This window comes from Rhipicephalus sanguineus, chromosome 1, assembly GCF_013339695.2.
Source record: "Rhipicephalus sanguineus isolate Rsan-2018 chromosome 1, BIME_Rsan_1.4, whole genome shotgun sequence".
In the NCBI taxonomy this organism is placed as follows: Eukaryota; Metazoa; Arthropoda; class Arachnida; order Ixodida; family Ixodidae; genus Rhipicephalus; species Rhipicephalus sanguineus.
The window spans coordinates 177902020-177929522 of NC_051176.1; the positions used below are offsets into that span (position 1 = coordinate 177902020).

Below are 27503 nucleotides of genomic sequence, written 5' to 3' on the forward strand. Positions count from 1 at the left end.
CATTTGGTCAATTCCACCTTGTCCAGATTTTAAACTATGTACATTGACATAGTATATGACCTTAAATCATTCAACGAGCTCTATACAATATATGCTATGTGCATCTGCTGATGTGCTATTCCCATCACCCTTTCTTTTTTTTCTTACTATCGTAATTGTTTTGATGCTCTAGATATCATCATGCACTTCCTGCAGCGTCTAATCTACGAGCTTCTCCGTTATAAACTAACATACTTCCAGCTGTTAAGGATATTAAATGTATCACATGACGTAAAAAGAATTTTTAGGAAGATCCGACAAAACCGTTCACTTTCCTTTTTTTTTTAATAAATTCAGAATATTCGATATTCGAACTGTAATCTTTCCCAAATATTCGCACTGGATCAAAACATTTTTCACTATTCGAATGCCCCTGGCCATTAGAGACACCGGCCGTTCAGTGGCAAGCGGCACTTACGAACAGCGCCGGCGCCATTACGTCGCAGTTTCTGTTTACGACCCAGAAATCGCACGGAGGAAGGCGCGCCTTGAAGACAGTTGCAGATTATGCAAACACATGTGCGAGTTTATTCTCGGAGTCCGGACACATTGCCTTTTTTTTTCTTCTCTTTTTCAAGATGACTTTACTCTTAGCGAATCGAAGAAAAAGAAGAGCCCGCTGTAATTTGCCTTTTCTCCCTCCGTCTGATGATCACTTCGGTCTCGAGACTTCTCGAATAACCGATACACTGGCTATAGCCCGCCGTCGCACCACTTTCGTGCACTACGTCTCTAGCGTGCACCACTTTTAAAGCGAATGAACTTTAGTGCATTACGTTTGGTGACAGCTTTTCAAACAAGGACGCCATTACCGCACTTGCGCTTGCCCGAAGGTGTGACCGTCAGACTCGACGCAGAATTAGGCAACGTTGTCGCATTTTGCGCATTCGCTACTACATCGGTATCATGGGTTGTTTTGGGAGGTAGAGCGCGTACACAGAACGTACACTTACAAATATATTGTGGAAAATTGGCGACGTTCACCGTTTTTAAGTTTTTGGATCTCACAATTCACTGCTATAAAGAGAATCAGCAGGCTGGTTAAAGAAACTATATGCTATCGATTAAAAACAGCAACACGTTAGAAACCGGACATTCGAATAGGATGCAAGTGAGGAAACTGAAAATGAAACCATTTATTAACAAAAAACTACAGTCGGAAATTGGAAAACAAATTTCGTCTGATTGCCGTTCCCATCGGTAGGCTATATTTTGCAAGCGCAATGCTTGGAGCACATAGCGTTTATAAAAGCTATGTGCTCCAAGTATTGCGCTTGCAAAATATAGGTCACAAGGAATGGAAAGGGCCATTTTGACGACAGCCAACAAAGGCCTGCTTCCGCGGCTGCATGCGTGATACTGTGAGTGCTTGCATTCGCGTTCGTCGGAATGCTTGCCTTACTGTTCCGTTGCATATTCTTTCCATTTACTTTGCGCGAGTTCTCCGTGCACAGATGGAACTGAACACGCCCGATTTCTTCCAAAGGCTTGCGTATTTCTTTTTTCTTCTTTTAGGCTCATTACCCGTGCGTACGCGCACTCTATAGGGACTGTTGCCGTTGCTTAGCTTATTACGCTCGCTTCCCCCTGAATCTCAAAGTTCGCTTTCAACTCGTGCTGCCGAAGGATTTGTGCTGCACGAGCGTCCTTACTCCATTTCTGATGCATCTCATTCGGAACGGGAATTGTTCAAGGCGTTCCTCGCGCATATCTCCTCGAGGTGCTTATCTGGCACGCAGAGCCCAAAGGACGGGACCCACTTTGCTGTGATTTGCACGAAGAGAGCTTTTTATTATTTTTCCCCTTTTGCTGTAATAGAGAAAAAGCAAGGTGAGGGGGTGAGAGAGGGGTGCGGTGAAGAAAGGACGAAAGAACTAAAATCTGTAGAACGCTTACTCATATGGCTGAACCTAGCTGTTGAACGTGCAGTGGTTGTCAAATTGACAAGCGCGCAGTTTGGGCGGGCCCGCAGGTTTCCGTTTTTCTCGGCCCAGTCGTGCGCACGGTTTTGCGTGCTCGCGTTGCCACGTTGCCCACCTCATGTTTACTAAAAGGCCTGTTTTTTCGCTCTTTTTTTTTCCAATCTCGGCTCGCGGTGGCCGTTCAAAACGTTTGCCACTTCTAATCCCCCCCGCGCCTTTCGTATATATGCCACGTGCTTCTTACTACACGAAACGAAGTTGCGGGTTTCGCTTTACGGCTGCTCTAATTCAGCCTGAAACCTTGCACTTCTGTACTCGAGAGGCAATTTAATGTTTTCCGCTGACGACCTGGTTCGCTTGGTGCCACCGCTGAGAGAAGCTTCGTAATTTGCTCTCACCAGTAGTCGCCAACCGAGCATCTGTACTTCGAACCTTTGTTTGTTTGTTTGTGTTAGGTTTTCCTTTTCACTCATGAAAAAGTGACTGCGTTTCAGGCTATATTGAGTCCCATAGAGAGAGAGCGAGAGAGACAATAAGGGAAAGAGCAGGAGGGGTTAGCCCAGCCCGGTTGACCACCCTGTACTGGGGCAGAGTGCTCAAAGATGAGGAGGAGCGAAGGAGTTCGTTGTGTGGGCGCGTCCATGCGAAGTATCCATCGTCCAGTTCATCTCAAGCGCTCATGCGGACGCGGCTACAATTTCGCGAGGATGGTCACTCGCTATTTTCAAATTAGTGATTGCAGGTCCTCCACCTCCCCTGCCTCCTCCTCTTTGTTTTATTTTCTTTTTTCGATATATATATATATATATATATATATATATATATATATATATATATATATAATATATATATATATAGAGAGAGAGAGAGAGAGAGAGAGAGAGAGAGAGAGAGAGAGAGAGAGAGAGAGAGAGAGAGAGAGAGAGAGGTAGACAGGCAGGACATACTTCATTTCGTCAGCATCAGGTGGGCCAGATGGCCGTCAATCGATATTTGATGGCGATCTCTTGAGTTCGTCCTATGGCCATGGAATAGGGAGTCCTATAGGTACTTTATTTATTTATTTATTTATTTATTTATTTATTTATTTATTTATTTATTTATTTATTTTCAATGCTGCCAGTCTCACATGCAGACCAAGGCAGGTGGGCATACTGATACAACGTAAGCATGCAACGGAATACAGCACATTGCAGAATAGAATTGTGTATCATACATAGAAATGGAATACGGTACGGTACATGTGCCTAAGAATGTATCGTATACATTTAAATCGCAGTTATCTCTAATACAACATTAGTATTTACGAGCTAACAATCAAACTTAATACAATATAATACAACATAAAGAAAATTCATGTAAACAACGAAAGAACAATTTTGCACATACATGAAACTTTTTTTTCCTTGTGTTTTTTTTTCGTGATTAGTGCTTATTTTTTATCGCGTCACAAAAGGTTGATGGAGGTTGATGATGATTCAATGTTTGCTATCGCTGGGTCAAGGCGGTTCCGCTCCCTAAGAGCAGTAGGGAAAAAGGAATATCTAAATGTGTCACAGTTGCAAAAGTGTTCAGATATAGCGTTTTATTGTGTTTATTACGTGATATCCAGGACCTAGAGAATTGTGATGTAAATTGAAGAATCTATGTTAAAGCGGTTGTGCAGAAGGTTGTGTATAAATTTTAAACGAGCTTGTTTTGCTCTGACTGCCAGTGTGTCTAGTCCGGATGATGCCAGAAGTTCCGTGGGCGAGTCAGTACGTTTGTATTTGTTGTGTATAAACCGTATCGCTTTTCTTTAAACTTTTGCTAGTTGAGTTATGTTAGTAATTGTGTGAGGGAACTAAGCAGTATTAGTGTATTATAGTGCTGGCCGCACAAAGGTTGTATAACTTAGGAGCTTGACATGACTGGGAGCAGACCTTAGTGACCTTTTAAGGAAGAACAACTTATAAGGGTGGCCTTTGAGGAGACGTTGGCAATGTGTTTGTTCCACTTGAGGTCAGATGTTAGAGTTCATGCTGGATACTTGTGTTGATGAAGTTTAGTTAGTTTCGTGCCATTAAGTGAGTGAGTAAATTCTGATGTGTTCTTATTTGTTGTCACCGTCATTGACACGGATTTGGTTGTGTTCATAGACATTTGCCATTGTTCGCACCAAGTGTTTATCACGTTGTCTGTTTAGGGTGAGGTGGTCTTCGTAACACTTTATTTCTTTACAGATAATGCAGTCGTCTGCGAAAACCTTTATGTTGCATTCTGTGTTAGTGATGATGCCTGCATTAATGTAAATTAAAAATAGTGAGGGCCCTAATGCCGAGCCTTGTGGTACACCAGACGAGATGGGGACAATATCGGATGATGCTTCATCTAGAAAAATAAACTGGAGGATAAAAAATCACCAATCCAAGCTGAAATGCTTCCAGTGCCAATGATTGCCTCTAGTTCCGCAATCAACTTGCTGTGACACACGCGATCAAGCGCTTTGCTGTAATCTAGGAATATATCTGTTTGGCCGCGATTGTCAATCGTCCGTGCGAGGTCGTGAACAACTTCAGTTAATGCGTTACTGTTGACATCCCGCGTCTAAACACATGCTGGTTAGGTGTTAGTATGCGATTTTCTTCAAGGTATACTGTCAGGTGTTTTAAAATTATATGTTCTACGATCTTGCATGATGTACTGGTTAGAGAAATGGGTCAGTAGTTAGGAGAGTTTATGTCACCTGATTTATGAATTGGTATTGCCTTTGCTTTTCTCCAGTCATTCGGCACACGCGCAGTTGAAAGTGATATGCGATAGATAATGCCAAGTTATAGGCTGCACCAGTCTGCGTATCGTTTTATGAATTTGTTTGGAACATCGTCAGGGCCGCTAGATTTTTTTTCGAGTCTGATCCAAATAGAAGGTTAAGGATTGGAGGCAGATATGGTAAGTGGATCAATGCTAGAACCTGTAGAAACGATTGAGCGAAGAAACCCGTTATCTGTAGTAAATACCGATTGAAAGCTCTTGTTGAATGCATTAGTTTGGTCAACATTTTCATCGGGAGGTCTTTCTGGCGTCAAAAGTGTTGCATGCACGAAAGTGATTCCAAAATCTCTGTGGATCCTTTTTTTAGGAAATCATGTAGGATGGTATTAAAGTATTGTTTCTGTGACTGGTCCAGCTTTAGTTTCAGCTCTTGCTTGGCGCTAATCGGCTTAGGTTTCCGGACTGATTGACTTTCTGTCTTCTTCAAAGAGCAACTAAACCTTTTAACTCTTCGCTTGGCACGAATTACTTTGCGCGTTACCCACGGGTTGTATTTTCCGGGGTTCCTGGGTTTTACCGGTATAAATTTGGTAATGCAGTCATGTATTATTCTCTTAAACTTTATCCTAGAGGGCATTCACGTCTGCCGATGGATCAGAAGCATATTCTGAAAATGGTGTGCATTCATGTGCCAGGTATGTCAAAATGCTAGCGTCATTCGATTTCTCAAAGTAATTGATTTTGCTTTCAAATGACTTTTTTTGAAATAGAACATGACAGAGATAGGTGACATATCGGTATCGTGGTCGGATATTCCTTCAACAATGCTAGTTTGCATTGTGTTTATTGGGAAGGGATCACTGAGGAATATTAGGTCAAGAATGTTGTTTGCAGTGCCGTGGGAGCGTGTTGTTTGACTAAATACTTGTTGTAGATTAAAATTTTGCATTAGATCAATCAGCGCTTCGGAAACATGTGATGAATATTGCATTGTGTTCCATTTAATGTCTGGTAAGTTAAAGTTCCCCATGATGATAATTCTTAGGCTTCGGGAGTCGTTCTGCAGAAACTCCTGCATGTTCCTGACGCAATCTTCATTGGAGTCAGGACTTCGGTAAACGCAGCCTGTAATTATGGCAACGTTGTTGCAGATGATTTTGCAGAACACCGCCTCAGCTTCCTTCACATCTGGTAATCGTACGAATGGAAGGAATTTCTTTATCAACAGCGCCACCCCACCAACGGGTGACGGTCCGTCTTTTCGAATGATGCGATAATTTGTAGGCACTATTTCGTGATCTGAGATAGCCGGGGAAAGCCAGGTTTCAGGTATCGCTACTACATCAGTATTATATGAAAGGAGCAGATTTTCAAGCGCTTTAGTCTTATTTAAAATGCTTCTGGCGTTTACATTTAGTAGCGCTAGTTCCTTGGCTGTGTTCGGCTTCGCGTGTTTGGACGTTTTGCTTACCGGGCGAAACTTTAACCGCTTTCTCATGGCGAGAGACACTCAGAGATGGAGCATGGTTAAGTCTCGCACAATACTGCGCTTGTTTTATTTTGCACTAAGTGTGAGTTGCCGCTGTAATACGACCGAAACGAAACGTATCCAATTGTTTCGATTCATTGCCGCAGCAGCTTCCCGACGCACGCGCGTATGTTTTGCATAGCACAGGGAAAATGCAGGTAAAAAGATAACCGATTGCTCAGACGGAGCGAATGGAGCACAACGCGATCGAAACAAGTTAAATAAGTGAGCCAGCGAAAGAGTAGCCGGCGCTATATAATAGCGTCAACGTGTCCTAAACGACGTATCATTAAAAATATATAAATGAGCCCACCAAACGTTACGTAACTGACACAGTAACAAAAGCCTCAGACCGGGATATCGATGTCGCGTGTCGAGTGTTCATTTGGCGCGGGCAGCTTGCTTCGACGTCTCTGTTGGGCGTTGCGGGTTTTGTGCGTAGTACATGTGTGTAAACATAGCGTGTATATGTTGTCTGCGCAGCTGTTCGGCATGATCTGCCTGGGCTGCGCCTCCCCGGCGCTGATCGGCTACGCCCGGTTCTTCCTGTTCGTGGCGGCGCTCTGCTACATCGTCACGGTCCTGCTGTGTATCATCTACGTGCTGGGCGTCAACACGGCCCTGTCGGCACTGCCCTGGCTGTTGGGCGTGAGTACACATACGACCGGTGTGCGGGGCGCCACGTCTCGTCTTGTAGCCTTTCCGGCAGCGTTATGTAGTTAGCATTCGTGTTCTGAGGTGACACAGCTGGGCCGTGCTGACCTAGAGCAAAAAGCTGCGGTTTCGACTGCCAGATACAGCGGCTCTTTCTAATGGGGGAGTGATGCAAAAAGCGCCAGTGTGTCAACTATACCGATAGAAAACTTACACAGGTAACCAAAGCAACACGTAGACTTCCGCTACGGCGTCTCTACATGTAGGCGGAAAAAAATACGTGAGCCCATAACGCACCAACTTCATCGTTACACAGTGAGCTGCGTGTGTTAGTGGGGTGGAATGTTCATTCGCTGGTGCAACCATTCTCAGGTTCCCTCCTGTCTTCACATTAGGCGCCATAGCGAAGTTATTTCTACATTTCTATATACGGACGCCGCGATGGATGTCATAACCTCGATCGCAAGATTCACCTTGCAATATAGCGTGCTGTTAAAAAAATAGCCAAGCCTTTAGCTCAGTAAGCCGATGGGTTAGCTTAATACGTAAGGTGTCGCGTTGCTAAGCTCGAGGGCGCGTGCTCGACTCCCGGCCACAACGGCCGAATTACGATGGGGGCGCAATGTAAATACTACCCGAGTGCTTAGATTTAGGTGCCCGTCAAAGAACCCCAGGTGATCGAAATTAATCCGGAGTACCCCTATACGGTTTGCCTCATAATCATGTATTGTTTTGACACCTGAAACCCCGACAGTTATTATTTAACTCAGTAGCACCCACGACAAAAATAATTATAAGAGGAAAATACGTCAGTGACACCAAGAGTGTACTGGGGCCGTATTTTCGTAAATGTTATTCCATTTCTCATTCTTTTCGCCCTTCGCCACGGCTCGCACGCCACCTCGCCGTCGTTATCGCCGATATCGCCCACTAGGCGGGCCTCTTGATAAGAAAAGAATAGGAAGTGAAATCGAACTTTACAAAGCCACAGGGCCCGTACTCTGTAACGTAACAGTTCGTTTTAGATGCGAAGCAGCTCTTTGACTAGCCTGTGTAACGCTGTCCCTCCGTCCGCACAAACGCGAGGCAACACGCTTCCCTCGGCGCAGGTGTTGGAGCGGTGCCAAGTAGGTCACGCCGCAGCTGGGCGTTGACGTCACGCTCCCCTCGCACGCTTCCCTTGCAGGTGCACGTGTACGTCGCTCTCTCCCTCACCCGCCGGAGCGCCCGCAGCTGTCGGCTCCAACGCCCGCTCGCCTCCCGTGTCTGCGTTTCAAACAAACGTTTACACCAGTAAACGCTGCACCGAGTTTTGCTTCAAACGAATCTTCCAGCGCTCACCGCAGCACCCGCGTTAGCGCCGTTCAACCCGTGACGCCACCCGTGCGCAGCGCTGCTGCTTCACATCCCATCAGGGTTCCCTTCGGGGAGATGGTCCAATTTCTTTGCCATGGAAAGACTTTCTTTCGAACAATTAGGCCTTGCCCCCCCCCCCCCTCCCCGACAAAAAAATCCTGGCTACGTGTCTGCCTCTTGTTTCATTCTCCTTATCACTTATCACGCTTCTTGGTGAACGACCGATGTTCTGCTCTTTCACGTGTTCTTTGCTATCCCATATTAGGGCTGTGTACTTGATGTTATAACATAGCGTGACCTTTCTCCCTCTGTGCGCGCGTGGGTGCGCGTGCGTGTGTGTGTGCGCGCACACAGCAAGACAGAGAGAGAGAGAGGAGGGGGGGGGGGATCAGGAAGTCGTTTGATTAGGAAGTGTGAGCTGCACCTTAGCGCCAACCTGCTCCTCTTGACCGCGTAGCAGCCTGTATAGTTGAGACAGAGTGCCTTTTCAGAGCGCCGTTGCTCCTTCGCTTCTGCGTGAAATAAGCAGAACAATTTCGACAGCACGGCGTGGTTGCATGCATGAAGCAACCACGTCAGGCTACTCCAGTCAGGTAGCGTACGCAATCCCAGAGTTGCATGGAAGCTCCTGGCATTGACCACTCGGGATTGTGCATTCGCGGCGCTTTCACGCACGCAAACATTATTATGCAGCACAACTATGTCGTGTGGCAGAGTGCCGCTTACGAAATTGCGAAAACGTCCCGGAAACTGGCGTTCCTTGACATACGACGCTGAACAAGGCATGCTCAAGTCGTTTGAAAGGAACCGTAAGTGCAGAAGACAAAACCAAGGGCCGCTATACGACCGAATAATTATTATACGCAGCGAGTGTGCATTTATGACCATTCTCGGGTAATGAAGTTTACTAAAGATGCGTTTGGGAATTAGGGGATATTTCGTCAGTAACATGGTATAGTCGATAAGTCAGCTATTAATATAATTATTATGTGTGGGCGCCTAAAAACAAACACAGAGAGGAGAACTAGAGCTAACTGGCCACTGCCTCCAGGAACAACGCCAGTTGTATACAGAAGAGAAAAAAAAGGGTATACATAGAACATAGTCGCTTTGGGACGCTAAACCCCATAGGCCAACCAACCAATCAACATAGAATATAAGTCAATGAAGAGTAGGAGACAGCTGAAAAAGGAAGGGCATAGCAACTGAAGAAAATGGGAGAGACAGAAGGGGGGGGGGGGGGGGGAGTGTACACAGCGCAACATTAAAAACTTGGAGGGCGCTTGAGCTTCGCCTTTCAAGAGCGGAACGCGATATAGAGTAATCGGGCGCCGTTCGCATCGCCTTCTCAATCGCTCGCCTGCCTTCGCTTCTCGGTGGACACCTCAACCGTGCCGCAAGGAAAGGAAAGTCTCTGCGCGTAACATTGGCCGTTCCAAACTATCCTAGAATGCCTACTGCAAGTACAGTTGCGAAGTGCCCACTATGCCGTAATTCTTCCTTTTGCGAATCGACGAAGTACCCACGACGCACCCATAAGGCAACACGCGCACCTGCACAGTTTGTTTATGCTGTGGCTGATAATGATGATTAATTATGCCTCTGCGTTTTGTGATTGGTGGGCCTTTAAACCAACCACTCGTTGCGCAATTCACAAGTTTTGACGCCTGGTGCGATTCTATACGCTTCTGCCACGCAACATTGCGAGCGTATGACATTCGTATGGTGTTTTTTTTTTTTTTTTTTTCCCGAAGCAGTTTCAAGCGCTGTTGCTCTGTGGTAGAACGCCTGCTTGCCACGCAGAAGTCCCGGATTCGGTTCCCACTCGAGCCGAAGGTTTTTAACGGCGAAGCTGTTCAGCAAACCGTTCCTTGTTCACCCCGTACCAAAAAACTATCATCATCATAAACGGGTATGTGCCGCAGAAACTGGGTAAATCCCACTACTCTCCACTGGTCCACTAAAAATGAAGAAGAATACTGTCGTCATCAAACGGGTTTGTGCCACTGTGCGGCCTATCAGAAAACTATCATAATCATAAACGTGGATGTGCCGCAGAAATTGGGTAAATCCCACTACACACAACTTCCACTAACTTCCACCAAGGCACGCCAACGACGACGTGCCCGTTGATCTTTGAGAGGTGCGAACGCTTGGTTTCATTTCTGTATCTGGAGTTTGGACAACCGTGTCGTGTCTTTGACTGTCTGTGCTTTAAGTCGAACCTCTCTGCGCTGAGAATAACCTAGAACCACGTAGAAATAACCTAGCACCACTTAGCTAAGGCCTAGAAACAACCTAGAAGCAACCAGTATAGTCGTCAGAATCGTCCAGTTTTCCTTTTTCTTTTTCCGCCCGCTTAGCCCCCCCCCCCCCCTTCTAATAGTGTAGCAGACTATGCAAAACCTTGAGCTGACTTTCTTGCCTTCATCTCCCTTTCTCTTTGTGTCTCCGAATATTTGGGATAGGTATTGCGGAACTAGCAAAACCAACCCCCAGTCTTATTTTTCAAGATAACTTCGGGAATGGTGCTGGTGACAGAGCTGCTGCGGTCAGCACTAAAAGAGCACAACGGTTTTCCGCTGAGATATACGTATTTGCTTTTGAACATGTCATCAGCTATAGCTAATCTAGAGTCTGGAACTGCGCGAAAGAAGTTGCGTAAAGCTTTTTGTTAGTAAGATCTGTTTAGTATTAGCTTCCTAGTTGCCCATTAAATGGTCAACTGTTACGGGTTCAGCTGTTTACAGTTTTTTGTATACTTTATAGTGATCACATCTTTCAGTATTTAGTAGTGTTTACACTTTTTTTTAGTCGCCTAGAGTACACCGAATGAGAGTGTGGGATTAGCGTGTTTGAGCGCCAGTAAACCTTGTCATGCTGAAAAATGAACTTTATGTATAAAAGCTCAATAGTTCCTACAGGTAGTTCATGAGTAGCGCCGGTATATAAAATTTAAAAAAATTCTTTGAAAAAAAACAAAGGGATAACGCTGAGTGCGTACGACTGCATTTCGTCATGTCCTTGAAACATTTTTCACGGAGACGTCGTTCCTCACGGCGTAAAGATAGCTGAGTCATCCATACCAAAAGGAGCCTTTAGTGCGCTTTGAAGAAGCTTGGTAAGCCCTCTCATTTGAAGAAACGAGGTGATATGTGCAAAAGACGCGCGACAAAAGAACACAAAATGCACTTCGCAGAAAGTTTTATCATTAATATATATAATAGGCGCCGTTATCACGTGAGAGAGAGTACGTATTTATAGGTCAAGCGAGGCCGCTGCATCAGTGGCCGTCTCGGAGAACACTGCAGATAACAGTAGAAAGAGAAAACAAAATAAAACAAAGATGTGCTAATGGGTGGCTTGCGAATCGTTGCAAACATTGTAGTGAACGTAGTTTTATTGCATGCGTCGTCGTGAGTAAGGACCATCCAAAGTCGCCACGCAAAATAAGCGACTGAGATTATTTTTCAGATGGTGGGTACACCGAGGCTTCTGCAGCAGCGAATAGCTGCCATAGAAGTTAATCCAGTCATACGACTTGTACGCATTATCGCTGAAGTGCATAAATAGTTGCTTCCCTGGAACCAAAGTGCTGTTGAAAGAGCTCTGGTTTGGTTATTATCTGTTTTGCATCGGGTGTCCACACAGTTAACAATAATCCTCTTCAGAATGGCATGTCAACAAACCGAAGGGTTCACCACTGTATTTGCTGAAGGACTTAACGAGTGGAGACCAGCTGATAGAGACGGAACGAATTGTATATTCATGACGGGACAGAAACGTAGTAACATATATATATATATATATATATATATATATATATATATATATATATATATATATATATATATATATATAGCGGCAACAACAATATCGTTGTACAGTTTTTATGTCTCTTTACAGTGGCGTCGCTCACGCATATATGCTCCGTTCACTTCGCGGCAGAGAAGGACGTCGCGGTGTTTCCCTTCGTGCAATAAATATATATATAGGTCAACGTTCCGATGCCCTCTATTTTCCCTCTACCGAGAGCTCTGCGTCCTTGGTAGCATTATGCTGCCAGCAACGTGCACGCAGTCACCAAGCTTTGCCGCATCCCCTCAACGACGTAGGGAGGAAGCGAATGAAGCGCACAGTCAGCAAATAAAGAAACGGACGGGTTGTCAAGACAGCTCGTTTCTAACATACAAAATAATACTGAAGTGCTCCGTGCAATCGGCTCTTTGTTGACACGTATCTAGTGGAACTTCGCCGCCAACGTCGCAGAGGCTGTTCGCTTTGAGACGCTGTGGTTCCACATCAGGAGATGTCCTTCATGGTCTACATCACTCAAGGCTTTTCTGCCAACCGCCGCGACAGTCGCCCATTGTTACTGACTGTCTGTGGCGGCGTTGTTTGCGCAACACCAAGTGAACTACTATATGGTGTTCCTTTTTCGCCACAGCAGTACCCATAGGTCCATAGGTCAAAACCACGTTCTGCTTCGTATACGTATGTATGCAACTTCGTATACGAAGTTGCATTTGTAAGTTCCACGCGAAAGAGTGAAGCGACAGCTGTGATGCAATATTATGCGCAGCAAGTTTCCCACCGTCCGTGCGGTATTGAGTAAAGAAACAGCGCCTGTTTTGTTTCTGTTACGCAGTGCTACCTTGTTTATTGTTGCTTTCGCAACGTGTAGTTTTCATTATTTCTAGTGTGTTCAGTAGAGGGTAGAAGTCATCGTTTGAAACAACAAGGACAACACTGGTCTGAGTCGTCTTTGTTTAGGTAGCGCTCCCCGGTAGCAGAGAAGTGTAAAAAAGCGACCTTCTCTTTCTTTTCTTTTTTCTTTTTTTTCCCTCATCCTTCATGCCTTTTCTTTCGCTTCCTAATTCCTTTAACTCGGTAGTGCTTTATCGGGAAGCTGAAGAACGTGGTGTCATAGCGTAAATACCTCAGCCAACCTTGACAGCTGTAGGCGCGAGCACGCTCTGCCGACGCACTATATGCTTCTCAGTGCTGTAGCATCGGCGTTGGCGAAGAGCGCGGCCCTCGCCTTAGCACGCATCGTGGGTTGCTCGGAGTGTCGGCCTGTGGTTCCGGAGCTGGAATCCTCGCGATGCATTGCGCCGGGCATCAAGACCACAGCTGTCGCTGTAAAAACTGATTCTATCATAGGAGCTCTTAAGTGTGATTAATTTTAATTGCACCATAACAGCTTTCGCTTGACAATCCTTTGCTACTCATAAGAGGTCCCATAAGAACGGATAACTGGGCTAGCTTGTGGCGCTTGTCCTGTGCACTTATTCTTCGCTTGTGTCCGTGTCTCTTTGCGCTACCTGCCTTAACATGAGGTCCCATAAGCATGATTTCCATAAAGTAGCATTGCTTTGAACCTAAAAGATGCGGGATCGAATCCCGGCAGCGGCTGCTGCATTTTCGATGAAGGCCAAAATGCTTGAGGCCCGTGTACTTAGATTTAGGTGCACGTTAAAGAGCCCCAGGTGGTCGAAATTTCCGGATCCCTCCACTACGGCGTCCCTTATGATCATATCGTGGTTTTGGGACGTTAAACCTCAGATATTATTAATTATTATTATTGAACCTAAAAGAGTAGCGGACATGCTCGCGCTTTCAAATAAGAAGCAGAAATGCAACAAGCGAGGCACTGGAGCTGCACTCTTACATGCGCCCCATTTTGAGGAATTACATGACATTCACGGACTTTCCGTGTTATTATGCCATCGAACGCACGCGGATATTTCTATATTGCAGTACGGCGGGTAGCTGACTGCAGATCCTATAGCGACACGTTACGCCTGGTGTATGAGAGATTCCGACACTTGAGAGGGCGGCAAATTTCAGTCACGTTGCGTCTTTAAAGGGACACTAAAGAGAAACAATGAATCTGTTTAGATCGATAAATTGTGCTCTGAGAACTCTAATGTCGTTAACCTTCGTGGGTTTATTAATAGAGGAGAAAATAAAGTTCAAAGTATCATTTTTAAATTTAGCGCCGAAATCTCCCCGCGTGACGTCACGGATTTCAAAGCGTATTTATCGTATTTTGGCGCCATTGGCTCAACAAAATTAACCCAAACTTGGTATGTTGAGTCTATGGCCCCCTCAGAGGACCATGTTTACCGATTAGGAACTACGTAGTCCCTAGTAGGCGCCGTCAAAACATGTGACGTCACGGCGAATGGTGCGGAAACTTCAAGGTAGCGTCGCCACCCACATTTTTTTTTTTTTTTGCGTGCTTTCTCGCTTAATAAGCGTCTTCTCGCAGCAAGCGAGGTGTTTTTGGTATCGTGAAAGGGTACTTTACTAATATGAGAAAAATAGCTTTGCTCTTTAGTGTCCCTTTGAGCTATATAAATGCGCCTAAATGTTAGTGCACAATTGAGTAATACGTAATTGATAATTACGTAAGTATGCGCCCTACGGCATAACTCAAATAAAAATATGAATACTTGTGCCGCGCTTATTTTGCAGAAAGCCTGGTGAAACGTGCGTCGCATGCGATCACTGTCAGGGCTGCGACCTGCGATTCGGTGACTGCGCCCTTCCGCATTGGGTGTGCACGCGGAGGGGCGTCGGCGCGGCCCTCACCTCGGCGGTCACGCATCGTCGGTCGGTCAGCTTTCGAGAGCGACAAGGCCGCCCTGAGCTCGAAGTGATTACGTGGTTCATTGCTCGGCCACAATGCGTGAACCGGGGCCCTAATCAGCGACGATTCGTGGTGTCGAAGTGACGCCGCATCGCCTCGCCTGCTTTTCATGGTCCACTTATACGGTACATATAGGCGGCCACTCATCTCCGCGGAATGCCGAGATCGCTTGCACGCTGCCTTTTTAGCGGAGCACTGTATACGTATAATAGCGTGGACTTTATACATGTAATACGTATAAAGTCCGTATAATACCGCGGAAACAGCAATATAATCGCACAGACGAGTCCACTAAGCGGACTGTCTGTCCATTTCAGTGCACGTTGATCGGATACCCTCGGTGATTGGGGGACATTACAGAAAGGTGTAGTACATGCAAAAAATAGCAAACATGAAAGCACTGTACAGAAATTTTGAGCATGACATACAAAGAGCGTATATAGTATAGTTCCAAAGCGTATACAAGCGAGCATATACAGTCAAACCGCTGGTGGTAGCCGATTCCAATCACGAATAGTTTGGGGAAACATCAACTTCCAAGCAACATTGTTCGGCATTTGTATTCGCTAACCTTGTGCGCATGGTCCAAACGACTCAATCAATAACGAGGCCGTAAAATGCGCTTACCGTGATGCCACTTCTAGAAGTATAAATGTGAAAAGCTCAGCCGCATTTTTTTCCTTCTCTTGAAGCAGCTCCCATCCCTATGTCTGTTTTTTTAAACCCATAAACCGTGAACCACAACGTCAAAGGCTTTTTGGAAGTAAATAAACACAGAGTACATACAACTATCTCAATCCGGCGATTGACACACATCGTGAACAAATTCGGTTAATTTAAACCATGCCTAAAACAACGTTGTTTGGGATTAACGAGCGCGTTAATGTTGATGTGCGTCATAGTGCTAGTCACGAGTGGATCCAGGCCTACTGTGGAGGGGAGGGGGGGGGGAGGGTCCTTCATGCGATCGGGGGGGGGGAGGGGGAAGAGAGAAGAGGAGACAGGTAGAAGGCGGGGACAAGATTCTCCTTCTCCCTTTTGGCCAGTGGTAGCCGAAGCACCCTCACAAAGGTGGGGAGGGGGGGGGGGAATCGACCCTACCGCTCCCACCCCACCCCCTCTGGATCCGCCACTGGTGCTAATGTAAATATGTGTTCCAGGGTTTTGCATAATAAAGCCATGTAACGATACGCTTCTTAGTGTTATAGGTCTCTAATTGCACATACATGCTCTTGGAGTACCGTTTTGTGATTGGGCACAGCACAGACCAGTTTTCCATTCACCTGGAAGGCAGCCTCTGGATAGTGATTTTGCAAACCGTACTCTTAAATACGGGGAAATGAACCGGGCGCACGACTTCAGGAGGCCGCGTTACAATCCATCCGGGCCGGCTGCTTTGGAGTGATCCAAACGTTCCACCGGTGCTGTCATACCTTCATCAATTTACATGCGTTTTTGTAACGTTGATATTTGTAGGGCAAGACGGTAGTTCGTTTCAAGGATTTGAGGAAAAGACTGAGGCGAAGAATTTATCGAAGAAATTGGCTTTATTAGGGTTATCGTCTGTTTTAATTCACTATTGTGCTCGAGCGGTGGAGCGGAAACCTTGCCTTTCGCGTTACGTTTGACGTACTTCCCGAAGTCCTCCATTTCTAAGATCACTGCAGCACGTAAACGGCACACAAAAGGCGGTACACGAGACACACGGAGTGCTGACTGACAAGTGAAATTTATTGGATGACCAGCAATCCTTTTATACCCACTGGTGACCATAAAGCAGAACATTAGTGCCAGCAGAAAGTTGGCATGCGTCAAATTTTTGGTCACCAGTGAGTATTAAAAAAATGCGGGAAGTTTACACTAAGTTGTGCAAAGCTTGGCACAGCGAAGCCGCAGTTGATCCTCAGCTCGTCATGCTGCAGCACGGGAATCACAACGCCGGCGGCGATTGGATCCAGCATGCTTGGCCGAAGAAGCGGCAGTCAAGAGACGGCGACGGGCGGATCCGGAATATGCGAAAAGCTTGCCACTCGGAATGTGTTGAAATCGCTGTCCCTGAGCCACGGTGTAGAAACTGTGGCGGTTGCTATGGCGACGGCTCGGCGGCGACTTGGCAATTTTTAGCACAGGCACGGCGCAGCAGGGGTTTCTTGTTAACGGACGTCTTACTGCCAGCTTTAACAACTTCGCTGTTAAAAGGCTTGCTGGCCATCCAATAAATTTCGGTTGTCATTCAGTCTCCGTGTACCTTCTTCTCTGTGCCGTCTTACGCGCTGTGAACGTCATGGAAGTTAGGAACCAACTAGCCCAACATGTTGCATTGCACCCACCGCGGTGGTTATGCTGACCCGAAGGTCGCAGGATCGAATGCCGGCCGCGGCGGTCGCGTTTCAATGGAGGCGAAATGCTAGAGGCAAGTGTCGTGTGCTTAGATTTAGGTGCACGTTATATAAACCCAGGTGGCCGAAATTTCCGGAGCCCTCCACTACGACGTCTCTCATAATCATATCGTGGTTGTGCGACGTAAAATAACAATTGCTATTATTAAAGGACCCCTGACACCAAAATAGAAACCTCAAGATGTCTGTGTTGTTTGATTGTCCTGTATACGGGGGCACTACTAACCTTTCATTAGTGGCAGACGTTAGCTTTAAGGTATCTTAATTTGGTTTTAAAGTAAGCGTGAGTGCTCACCTGAGTTGGCAGCACCTCGCGACATCGCCACTGGTATGACGTAGATCGAGGCCCCGTGTGACGTTCTACTAGTAAAGCGAGTATTGTGGACGCCACAGAAGGTTTGCGGGGCGTACACAATACCACGACTGGCACCCGGCGAGGGCTGTTGTTCCTCACCCCTCTCGCTCTGTTGTCGGGCTGCTCTCAAGGTAGTTCTGGCTCCTTAGACCAGGAACGCTTTTTTTTTTCTTTCTTTTTTCTGAGTGGACAAAAAGGTCAACATGCCGAAGCACCCACATCGTTTCATTCTTAAAGGAGCACTAACACAAAAATTTTGCATCTTGTTTTTTTCTTTTGCAATAAGTAGCTAACGACCCACTTATCACGGCTGGAAACCTCATGGGCTCGAGCGCACGACGGTGAATTATTGGGAAGCGGTTTTATAGCGCCTAGTCGCAGTTTCGGTTTCAATGAGCGCCGAGTGTGGAGGGACCCAGAGTGGTTTTCATGTAAACATAGATGGTTGCGTGAGCACACAAAACCGCGTGCACATGAGCCCTGCGTTGACAACTTTTTTCAGCGAAGGCTTCCTCTCTGAAACGTTGTAAATATGCGTGACCCCCAAAAAATGCACTGCCGAGGCAAGGACATCAGCCTTTGTACTCCCGTGCAAGTCTGCCACCTCTTTCCGTTGAAAAGGCCTGCTAGGTGATAGCGCTTGCAAGGATCGTCAGCCAACCAAGCCAACGCAAATTCGTGAGGCAGGTGGCGGTTGGTTGTTTACACGAAAACCAAAGGCGCGTTTCGCGTGCAGTGGCGCGACATATGCACTTTAAAAATTATGTTCTAGGCTATATTATCCGTTGATATTTCGTAGATGATGAGTGTGTGTCCACACAAATCCATCCCACAAGTTATCTCGCCTTCAATATTACGTGTAATTACTCCTTTAACCGCGCGCGAGGCGCGATTTGTAAACTGCTTGGTGTCAAGCTTTGGTTTCGTTGAACGAGACCAAAGCTTGTGTGCACGTGGTCTTAGGCGCTCCCTCGCTGTGGGGCGCTAGTTTCTTATGGTTTTAGGCGGGCGTTTCGAAATGACGCAGCATTGGTTGCAATTAACGACGCTAGCATTAATTATACGATACGTTAGAATATTTACGATTCAATTTCGGGGTTACTAGACACAAAGCTACAAATTACAGTAAAAAAGTCAGAAACAAAAATTTCGCTGTGAGCGCGGGTCCTTTAACATATTGCATTGTGGAATTCCAGAATTCCATCGAATCGATTTTCAACTGCGTGTCAAAAGACTTTAAAAAAGGTCATAGGACAGGTCACAGAATGGAGGTGAAAATGCTTGAGGCCCGTGTACTTAGATTTCAGTGCACGTTAAGGAACCCCAGGTGGTCCAAATTTCCGGAGCCCTCCACTACGGCGTCCCTCATAATCATATCGTATAACAATCATAACAATTATATATATATATATATATATATATATATATATATATATATATATATATATATATATATATATATATATATATATATATATATCGAATTCTTTAAACGTCATTTACGCTGGACCCGACGTTAAGTAAATCTGCTTTCAAGAAAGTTTCGTCGCCCCTTCCTTGCATATATATATATATATATATATATATATATATATATATATATATATGGAATCACGAAAAAGTAAGACTTTCGTTGGTTTGGCACTGTATATGTCCACTAACGTTTCGTCTGGTGGACCAGACTTTGACAAAGTCTGGTCCACCAGACGAAACGTTAGTGAAAATATTGCCACGTGCGTTTCTTTATCACTTTTGCTGTATTCGGTTTTCGGTCACAAAGACTGTCAGCAACGCTCAGCGCGAACCGCGCCTCATTGTTCGAGAAGCTTCGCGATCATTGTAGATCGTTTTGTTAAGATTGCGCGCAAGACGCGCACACTCGAGCCTATTCTAGAATTTGCACGACAGCCAGCGATAACGCTGGAATATTTGACGGCACATGTTTAAATGCCGACGCGCTTCACCGCTTGTCAGTTGATCGACGGTCGACGCTCTGTTCGCCGCTATCAGTGTATAGCTGTAGTTTGAGTTTCAGTTTCCCGGCCACAAGTTCGGCCAAATAAAGTTTCATATCTGACGTGCTGACTGCTGCCTTCGTCGACGTCACGACCTCGATATACAGTGCCAAAACAACGAAAGTTGTAGTCTTTGTCTTGATTCCTTATTCTATCGAGGTCCGCGTGATTCTCTTCCCACTAATATATATATATATATATATATATATATATATATATATATATATATATATATATATATATATATATATATATATATATATATATGACTTCAAAAAAGGTGCGCTATGCTTCCATCATTTGTTTTTGTTATCCCTTGGTGATAGCTTGCAGACTTTCTTTCAATAAAGAAATTTACCTTAGCTTTTCGCACGTCGGGCCGTCTGCAATCGTGATATATGCTGGAGAGCAGACGGACCAGTGCCAACCGTCACCGCAGGCTCTTGAGCTTTGTCAAATCATCGTGGGATCACGCGCTGAAATGGCACTTAGTATACTTACAGAATACCCCCCCCCCCCCCCCCCCCACTCCCTTTTGGTTTAAAGCAACTGCTCACGTAAGCAGCCTGTAGCGCAGCGTTCCCAACCAGCCTCGGTGTTTTAAAAAACCCATGATCTATACACTAGTGTCAAAACCTGAAGTGATGACGATGCGGCGGCGCTGCCTTCAGATCCGCTCTGTAAGGCAAAAACAAAGGGTCGTCAGCAATGCGCGAATGTGATTGTAAACATACTGTTTTCGTAACACTGCGATAAGCGGACACTAACATCCCACGTCCTGTGCCTCTGGTTAGCGAGCTGATCGTCTGACAGACACGCGCGCTTTTATGCACCTGCGACTGTATCCAGGAACTCATCCGTATATGACACTCGATGTCTTACCATCGCCTCACCGAGCGCACATATTGGACACTGGTGAACGTGTTTTCTGTATATATATATATATATATATATATATATATATATATATATATATATATATATATTATATATATATATATATATATATATATATATACGTGGCATCCAACCAGAAGAACTGTGACGGCGTCTTACCGTCCATCACGTACGCCTTTAATGCTAGCCAATACGACGCCACCGGCTACGGCACTTTCTTTCACCTCTACGTTCGGCCCCCACATTATACAATGGGTGCCATCTTTTTCCTTTTAGGGGCGAAGCTCCTTAAGCCGTGGGTCTGTCCTTTCTCTGTGACCGGTTTGTAACCACTCGTCAACGTCATCTTCTTCTACTGCATACCAGAACGCGCGCTTCTCATGAGCTAGTATGCAGTTCTGGTATGCAGTAGCAGAAGAAGACGACGTTGACGAGTGACTCTCGTGCTTGTTCGCCTGTGTGGCATTCTTTCTTCTTTACTGCGCGCGTTCTGGTATGCAGTAGAAGAAGAAGACGACGTTGACGAGTGACACTCGCGTTAGCAGCGAGTCACTGGATGGAGCAGGTGGCTGTAGACAGTAGAGGAACAAAATAAAAGAACAAAATAAAAGTTTATTTGTATATACGCACACAGTCTCACGTCTTAATGATATAATGGGCGAACTTTCACGGGAGGGTTACGGTTTTACCGATGATATCCCCCTCTCGAGCTTCGCCCACTTATCATCATTCATTCCGTGGATATGGCGTGATTTTTTTTATCATGACGATCCTTCTTTAGCCGAAACTCTCTGCCTCACCGAAGAAGCTCGCCGTCTTACCCGCCCGCGTACAATAGTCTCGCAAGACCGACCAAAAGCCCGTAGCGACAGCAAGCATTGGTACGTCACCTATGATCTGGGAGACCTCGTGTGGGTATGGAAGCATTCGCACAAGCGTGGCTTGTGCTAAATAAAAACTGCGCTCCCAGTATACCGAGCCATTCGTTGTCCTCAGCCGTATGGGTGCAGTCGACTGTCGAATAGCGCGCCTCACTATTATGGAAGACGTCTGACAAGACCGAGGTCAAGCATGTGGCCCGCCTGAAACCCTTCAATCGGCGAGACGCTGACTGAAGCACGCGCCGCGTTTCTTCTTCTGAGAGAGAGAGAGAGAGAGAGAGAGAATTTTTACGTGCCGTTCAGACCGCGGTAGAAGAAGTGCTGAATGTGGAAGAGGGAGACATCTCAGCAGCCTTGTTCTGTGTAAGCTCACGATCTCAGCTTTCTCTAAATAAACGCCAAACCTATACTGTGAACATAACAGTATATTTGGAAATAGATGGCCTTCCGCTACTCTCACTATTTCTGCAATTTTACCTCACTACGCCAGTCCTCCACCATTGCAGTCAGTAGCAAAATTTCCCGCTTCATCTTGTTTTGCGTGTTTTTATTTGCTTTGGTTATTTCAATTAATAACGAATTTCGCCAGTCTGCGGTGCCTTATTGTATGTAATGCTTACGTTTGACGACATATACCATATTCGCACGTACGTATTTGCTGACTGCTGTGAGAGCAGTGGTTGTCCGCCTTAGGCTGGGGACTGGACACTCTCCACCCGCGAATAAAGATGCAAATTTTCCTGAATTTCTGAATACGTGAAAATCAGGATAATAAAAAAATGAACCTATTGTTTTCCGTCGCCTGGCCTAGTAATGTGCGAGTCCAAACTGGCACTTTGTTTTTTTTTGCTTTTCGTTTTAATGAACATGATGCCGCCGAGACCGGGAATTGTGACTGTTTGCTCAGCAGCGGAGCACTACGGCCTTTGCACTACTACTGGATGTAACGACACGTCTGGCGATGTGGCGCCGCCCCGGTGTCTCAGTGACTACACTGCTACTCGGCTGCTAGCAATATAATAACTGTTCAGATTTTACGTCCCAAAACCACGATATATGCGGGTCTCTAGCATTTCGCCTCCATCAAAATGCGGCCGTCGCGGCCGGGATTCGATACCGCGACCTTCGGGTAGGCAGTCGAGCGCCATAACCGCTAGACCACCGCGGCGGGTGGTATGCTCGGCTGCTGACCCGAAAGACACGAGTTAGATCCCAGCCTCGGCGGTCGCATTTCGATGGAGGCGAAATGCTAGAGGCAGTGCACGTTAAAGAACCCAAGATGGCCTAAAATTATCCGGAGCCCTCCACTACGGCGTCTGTCACAGCCCGAGTCACTTTGCGACGTTGAACCCCTTAAAACAACCAACATCTGACGAAGTTTATAATCTTACGTTCACTAAGGCCACTATAATTGAAGGCCAGTAAATGTTGCCCTTTTGACAAACGGGTACAAGTCCACTTCAATAAAACAAAAAGATCTGTCAAATTTATATGTCAGGAAGTCACAAACATCTTAAGGGTTTCAAGAGGAATCTATTCAAGGGGCGTATCAACTATATTTTTTTCTGGAGGGGGGGTTCTGGTCCCCATCTGTACATACAGATATAAAACACTAAACATTTCGTGGAGGGGGTTTGAGCCCCCTCCCCTTTACTTTACTCAAGAAAACTGCAGTCCGGATGTTATTTCACACACGCCTCCATAATTCTTCTCACCTCACGCAGGAGTTGGCGTACACGGTGACGGCTGTCGTCCTCTACATCATCGCATCCGTAACACAGCTGGTGTCGCAGTCAAGCTACTATGAAACTTGGCCCACTATGTTCAGTGCTCTGAACGGCCAATACATCGCTGCTGGCGTAAGTACAGACTCATTCTGTGCATTCGACCTTTTCCTTCGTTGCCACTTGTCACTCACGTCACATGTTCGTCTCGCAAAGCATACATGTTTAGTTACGCAGTAAGCGAATGATGAAACGTATAAATTGTGAAACTTGTGGGGCCGTTATCGACTCAAGACAATTTAACTGTGCAGCAATCAACTTCATGATAATCGGATTTGGCAAGATGCAGAATCAGAACGAACACTTCCGGCGCTGCCTTATTGTCAAACCATCGCAGCATTAGTCCTAGAGAGAGGCATTTCAGACCCCGGTAGAACTTTTCCCCGTGCTCACGAACCACGTCCGCATGTTGTTAGGAGATATATATAGTATATATTTTTTTTAAGTGCGAGCGACGAATCTAAAGTAGACTCGAAGTGGGCTATTCGGATGAAGAAGAAAGATACGCGCGAGGAACTTTGTGCGCACTAATTACAGAATGTCAAGTAAAATACGACCTCTAAGGCTTCATAAAGGTGCATTTTTTTATTACAAAGTAAAAACCACGACATCAGAGCGCATTGCCCTTTTCTTTCTCCCATCTTCAATGGCATCTCTATAGAGCGTACATGTGTCTGCGCTGTTCGAAGAGGACAAAGGCTCTCCCACACAGGGGCCACATTTAGGGGCGAGGGTTATACGCCTATACTTTCTTGGAATGGTGATGTCTGTGCAGCAAACAATATTTGTCAGAGTAATGTGTAGCACTACTATACCGTCGTATGAAAAGCGGCTCCTTTCTGCTTTTTTTTGTTTTTGAGAATGAAAAGACGGCCATACGGTCGATAACAGATGCAGGAGCAGAGTCTATTATTATTATTATTATTATTATTATTATTATTATTATTATTATTATTATTATTATTATTATTATTATTATTATTATTATTATTATTATTATTATTATTATTAGTGTTCCTAAGCAGTTGTTGTAGCGATTTCCCAGTGCGGCATGACGAACAGCGGACGCTCGTAGACTCGATCTCTCTTTCATTCCCCTCCTTGATTTCTTTTTTTCTCTCTCTTAAAGCAGTTACAAGCAGACGCTCTGAAAATGCTCATACGATCATGTAGTACATGCCACGATGGAAAATAAAATGTCAACACAAGGTGAAGCATGTAATCATGTTCAGTATACAGTAAGTAGTACATAGTTGAATAGAGTTATGGGCCTCACGAGTAATCTGAAGTACGAAACGATGTTAGTTCCCATGGTGGAACGCAAGACTGCGGGTGTTGACGCAGGACCGTCGCGTACGCAGGTGTTCGGGCTGCTGCAGGCGATCGTCTACGGCGCCGGAGCGTTCCTGCTGTTCCAGGACTGGAAGGCGACTAGGCCGCCCCCGCCACCCCCGCAGCCACCGCGGCCCACCAACTGAGCTGTGGACGCCTCTAGCCCCTACGGGACGCTTCCTTCCCGTTTTTTTTTAACTATTTTCTTATTTGCTCGCCCAGAACCGAGACGAGGTGGGCCACGGCTGCCCACGCACTAACAGAGAAGACACGGCACTCACGGACCGCACACGACACTGCTTGCGGTTCCAATTACGAGCGCACCGTCTGTCTGTATAGCCCGCCGTCATCAATACGCGAGTATCGAGTGAGAGAGAGAGAAGAACATTATTCTGCGCGTTTTTATATATATATATATATATATATAGTTTGCAACTATATTCCTTGTAGTCATCTCGTTTATTGCGACCAGTCAAGTTCTCACTCACATTAAGTATGTGGCGGTTACCCTTAACCGGCGCGTGTACATCCCATCCCTTTGTATCTTCAACGCTGTATAACGAACTCACTGACACACTGGCGTGCCGTCATGAGATTCTCAAAACAGATTATTAAAAACTGAGTGCTGTCTGAGTCCTTGTGAAGGTTGTGTTTCGCGCTAACAATGGCGGCAGCAGGTTTCGACGCATTCGGGGGCATTACGCTTATAGTTCCACGCAGTGGAACAAAAGCAGCGCATTCCAGTGCGTGCGCGTGATTCTGGCACTGCTTGCGAGGCGCCACGCCACAGTCACTGCGAGCCAAGCCGCAGGGACTCCTTCATTCGGCAACTTTGCGGGCCCATTGTTGCGGCTTGTCCTTTAGCGCGGCCATTGATGAGTACCTGGTTATGTTCATCAATTAATATTTTTGAGTTAATTACACCCCCTCCCTCCTTTTTTTAATTTTGGGCAGCGAAGACACGTCTACGATTGAGCTATCTTGAGCTATTCAACTGAGTCAGAGGAGTTTAAATAGTGACGACGTTCATCGCCCTCCCCTCGTCAAGAACAAAGTGATAGACGCCCAAGCCAAATGAATATAATACGAAAAACTAATTTTATACTTTTACGTAGTTTAAGTCAGAAACTTGTATAACGCGAATAAAGGAAAAACGCTAACGGATGCCGAATTATTGGGAATGTCGGGTACAGTTTTTCCCCTATAGTTCTAAACAGGCTCACGGTGCGTTTAGCTGAGTTGAGAGACACGTTTATTAGCCATTTACCCTTGGGATGTTTGTATATCGGCAGGGTTGAAAATCGTGTCGTCGAGGATGACGGAGCTCCACTGAACCATCGTCCAAATTGAAGAACATGCAAGGCTGCTTCCAGACTCAATACCAGTGACACCACTACCAGTGCACTACAGAGCCGGTGTGTTGCACAGAGTTTTCACAAGCTTAGCGCAGTCCCCATGAGGGTAAAGTATCTATAGTTGAAACACACGCGTACACGTTCTTGTTTCAGTATCGAACGCTTCCTTTCCTTTTCTTTCTTTGTTTTCTTAACGACATACCACTAAACAACGAACGTTATGCAGAGTTTCCTAAAAGAGCGTAATTGCGTGCATACAGCGGTTTACTTTTATAGCCTCTTTATTCTTTCAGAATCCGGGTTCAGAAAATAAAACATTTGCTCCATACGCTGGTCGAAGCAAAAGATGTCTGTGTATATACTGCTATAGGTGCAATAATTCCGTGCTTACCTCGCTGAGACCTATACGACTCTATTTAAAATATCATTACTAATCCGCGCTACATACATCGGTCACTAACGGAGGACAGTTCGTTCCCTTGTCGACGAAAACAAGGCACTGTTCGTGCACCGGCGCAGATGACGATGACACGGTTTAGCCGCGAGCGATTAATCATAATTGTTTGACGATACATTTACGCACTAACAATATATCTGAACTCGCCACTCTTGTCACACTCAAGTGAAATAAATGCACGTGCAACCGGGCACACCTGTACGCAGCCTGGTCTGGTTCTTTCGGTCCGATTTACAAATAATCACTCCGAAATAAATGACACCGAAAGCTTGACGCCGGTCTTTACGGTCTTGTGCCGCAACGACTGGCGAGAAAAAACTGGGTGTTCGGAAAGTAAAAATAAAAATATAAAATGCACGCCGTCGTTGATGGTTTTTCATGGGCGCGTCTAACGCACTAATAAGAGGGCGAAAAATAATTATGTTCACGCTTTAGCGGAATATACCTCACGACGTTGTATAAATAGGCGCAGCTACGATGCACTCCATTGGCCTGCCACGGTGGTCTAGTGGTTATGGCGCTCGACTGCTGACCCGAAGGTCGCGGGATCGAATCCCGGCCGCGGCGGCTGCATTTTCGATGAAGGCGAAAATGTTTGAGGCCCGTGTACTTAGATTTAGGTGCACGTTAAAGAACCCCAGGTGGTCAAAATTTCCGGAGCCCTCCACTACGGCGTCTCTCATAATCATATCGTGGTTTTGGGACGTTAAAGCCCAGATATTATTATATTAGTACGATGCACTCAATTTTTACAGCGAAAGCTGTTATGAGATCATTTCACCGGCCGTTTTTGGCGCCGTAGTTGTCCGCCGCCGCCGCCGCCGCCGCCGGTGTCCGTAACCAGTATCGCTCGAAATAAGAAAAAAAACGAAATAAGAAAAAATTCCAGGATGGAACGAGGTTCGAACCTGGGCCCTCTGCGTGTGAGCGCAGTATTCAACCTCTGAGCCATGCCGGTGGTTGAAGCCGCTTTGCAAAAAGGTCCTATACAGGCTTCGTGTCGGGAACGAACCACATTAGCATATGCAATATAGCGTGGTAGAAGAGTAAAATAAGCACCAAGCGTCGCACAACGCGAATTCTATAACCAGGCGTCACACAATGCGAATTGCGCAACGAG

General features: G+C 45.8%; 1 protein-coding gene across 1 annotated transcript in view; it reads left to right on the top strand.

Moving 5' to 3' along the window:
• Positions 1-25204, top strand: part of LOC119403082 (MARVEL domain-containing protein 1) — a 101288-nt gene extending 76084 nt beyond the window's left edge. The window contains exons 3-5 of the mRNA XM_037670034.2: positions 6727-6891; positions 23180-23314; positions 24601-25204. Of these exons, the coding sequence (XP_037525962.1) occupies positions 6727-6891; positions 23180-23314; positions 24601-24717 (417 nt within the window). The 3' untranslated portion in view covers positions 24718-25204. The remainder of the gene's footprint in view (positions 1-6726; positions 6892-23179; positions 23315-24600) is intronic.
• The last annotated feature ends 2299 nt before the right edge of the window (positions 25205-27503 follow it).